The sequence below is a fragment of the Dendrobium catenatum genome, unplaced genomic scaffold (genome assembly GCF_001605985.2).
Source record: "Dendrobium catenatum unplaced genomic scaffold, ASM160598v2 fragScaff_scaffold_53, whole genome shotgun sequence".
Lineage (NCBI taxonomy): Eukaryota > Viridiplantae > Streptophyta > Magnoliopsida > Asparagales > Orchidaceae > Dendrobium > Dendrobium catenatum.
Genome location: NW_021318515.1, coordinates 949,816 through 953,118, shown reverse-complemented (window position 1 = coordinate 953,118; position 3,303 = coordinate 949,816). Strand labels below are relative to the sequence as shown.

Here is a 3,303-nt window from a genome sequence, read left to right as displayed (position 1 = left end):
TAAATATTTTATTTCAGCCCATCATTAAAATAAAATAAATACCCTGCCTCTACACAAATTAATTCCATACAAAATTTAATTGAGATGCCACATAAGCCAAACAATAATTTAATACTTAAATAGATCACAAATTTAATTGGCTTAATTTTAGATAGCGTCTAATGTATAATTCTTTATTTATATGTATAAAATCTATTGGCCCACATATGAAAATTTTCCATCAGTATGGTCATATATTGATACTCTATAAGGAAAAAAATTATGTTTAGCAGTGTCTAAAATAGTTTTATGATTAAAATTTTAACATAAGTGATCACAATAAAAGGGTTTAATAATAAATATATAATAATATAAATTTATTTTTTAATAAATATATATTTGATAGTCATTTTATAATATAAAAAAAACATTTTGTTGAACGTAAATTCAAAATGAATTGTGAATCATTTCTTGTATGAAAGAGAATTATGCTTCTTATAGTTTGAACAACACATTTTCAAATTATATATTTTATAGACCTCACACATAATATATTAAAAAAGTACAATTTAATCATTCTCTCTTTATCACTTTTAATACTTCGTCTCACTTTTATTTATTATTATTATTATTTTGCTTCTCGCAATGTCGTATCTGCAAAACTATTTTAGATAAACAGAGAGTCACAGAATGTATAAACTACTACATCCAATTTAATCATCAACCCTAATATATATATAACCTGCAGGGCTGGTTATAAAAATTAATAATAAATAAATAAAAAGTATAGAAGAAAAATGAGTTCAAAGATGAGGGCTAATATGTAAATGAAAAAAATATATTTTTCACTCCAAATTATAAAAAATTGAATTAGGAGAGCTAATCACTTAATATATTAATATTATTTTCCAATTATCAAGATTAATGGGACTAAGGCCATATTTGATAGGATTATGTACTGTTGTTCTATTTTTATTGTATTTTGATGTTCTTTGCACATTATTCAAGCATGACAAACTATTGCAATTTTCTTAAACCTGTAACTAATTTTATTCTTTGAACTGTGGTGATAAGTAATTATATTAATTAGTTGAAGTATTTAATTAATCTCTGATCAGGATTTGTCGGTCAAGAATGCAATAGTCCATAAAATAAATTGTTAAATTACTACAATATATAGGTAAATTTATAACATTATATAAATTATTATATGTAATTATCATATAATTTTTTTTTAAATATAAACAAAAATTTTATTACAAATTTAAGTAATTATTTATATATTATATTCCAATCATTTTACAATTCATTAACTAAAATTTGTCCTCCCCCCTCTTACATAAAATTCACACAAACTTATCAATATAAATAAAAAAAAGTCAACTTCACATCTTCCAATGATCGATCCGCCAAGATTTCTATAACGGATCCTTATCAATCCAAAGAATAACATATCTTCTTAAACTCCTCCACGTGCTCCTCCGCCAGCGCCATGAACACCTCGACGCCTCCCTTCTCCTTCAACGACGGCACAAATATCATCAGCCCTTCCACCGGCAAATTGGGCGGAAGGAAGGCGCACGGCGCACCGCTCCCGAAATCCAGATCGTGGAAATTAAACCTCAGCCAACTATCCACCTCGAGATTCGGGCACAGCGCATTCCCCATCGCCGGAGCCGACGCCGCCATCTCTTCGTCATTCTTCTTTTCCAGCTCACCGAAGTCAATAAACGACCGGAAATAACCCTCGTCGATCCTCTGCACCGCCTCGTGTATTATCTTTACGGCATTAGCCAGCCCGCCGCCAGTCGTTGATGTCAGCTCTCCGACAGTCGACTTTGGGTGGGCCCACAGAACGAAGTTTCCGAATAACTCCATGGGGACCGCGGGGGACTTGAGCCTCGCCCGGCCGTTCACCGCCACCCTGACCTTGGTTGACTCGTTGGCTTTGAGGCCTCTCGCCAACGATATCTTGCGCCAGAGATGGGCGAGGAGGGCCTCGAAGGTGCTGCAGCGGCCTGGCACGGCGGACTTTAGGCCGGAGATGAAGTCCGCCGAGAAGCGGACTTTCAGATTTTCAACGGTGCATGCGGCTTCGATGGAGGAATCAGTGGCTGCAAGAATTTAAAACTATTGTTAGATATCCTTTCAAATAGCACGATTAAGCGAAAAAATTCGTATTATTAATTTAAATAAAAATGTATATATTTGCTCATATTTTTATTTTTAAATTTAATTTGAGAAAATATAATATAAGAATTGAATTATGTTTAAAATAAAGTCAATTATTTTAAAATTCATCCTAATCAAATTCTAATTATGATATTCTCACAATCTTTTTTACTAAATTATAAGTTATCTTAGCAGATATTGAGTTGGATTATTTTGATTTTAAAATTTTCAAAGAAAAAAATTTCAGTCATATTATTGTAATTAAAATTTTAGCCAACTATCGAGCGAATTTAAATATACCTGAAGACTTGAACTCAATCGCCCGGTGATTGTACTCGCATCTCGGTGGGTTCCTCGGCACAACGACGGCGGTACGGTCGAGAAACGGCAGCGGGTTCGGCGCTTTACCGAAGCGAACCATCTGCGCCCACGCTACGAAAAACATACTCATCGACTGCCCGTCGGCGACTCGATGGTGCGACGTCGAACCGATCACTAGCCCGCCGCAGGCGTAGCGGTTAAGCTGAATTTGAAGAAGCTCCTCCACGCCTTCCCCGATATCGGGGTGAAGCTTAGAAAGATTACTGGTTGGATCGAGAGGAAGCATCTCCGACAAAGTGGCGGAGATCTTGGTTTCGACGACGCGAACGCCGGCATTATTTAGAACTATGCATGGTTGGTGGTTCTGATCGGCGGAGATGCGGCCGACGAGGTGGGGGAAGTAGGAGAGGACGCGGGAGAGGCCGGATTTGAGGGATTCATTGGAGGGGGTTGGGGGAAGGAAGGCGTAGAGGGTGGGGACGTGGAGGTCGAAGGCGGCGCGGTCGAAGATTGTGAGAGGGACGAGGTTGGGTTGGGAGAGGGGGAAAGAAACGGCTTTGAGGGTGGTGGCGTTGATGACCTGTATCGCCATGGCCGGGAAGAAGAGGAAGAGCAGAAATTGATGGGGGGGTTGGAGATGGGAAGGGGGATATATATAGGTCTGTAGGGTAAGGGAGTTGTTGTGCGAAGGCTCCGAAGAATGATTTAAATATTTTTTTTTTTGGGACCGTCCAGCCGCAGTCCCGATCTCTAATATTATTATTTTAATTCAACAGAATGATAAAAAATTAATAAAATTATTAAAAAAAATAATGTATTTATACTTTATTT

At 36.8% G+C, this 3,303-nt stretch overlaps 1 protein-coding gene across 1 annotated transcript; it reads right to left on the bottom strand.

The window, feature by feature from the left end:
* Positions 1–1,316: 1,316 nt before the first annotated feature.
* Positions 1,317–3,079, bottom strand: LOC110092996 (tryptamine hydroxycinnamoyltransferase 1). The gene is made up of 2 exons (XM_020817727.2): positions 2,452–3,079; positions 1,317–2,093 (listed from the first exon to the last, which is right to left on the bottom strand). Exons 1-2 carry the CDS (start codon positions 3,062–3,064, stop codon positions 1,414–1,416), a joined length of 1,293 nt encoding a protein of 430 aa, XP_020673386.1. The 5' UTR covers positions 3,065–3,079; the 3' UTR covers positions 1,317–1,413.
* Positions 3,080–3,303: the final 224 nt, after the last annotated feature.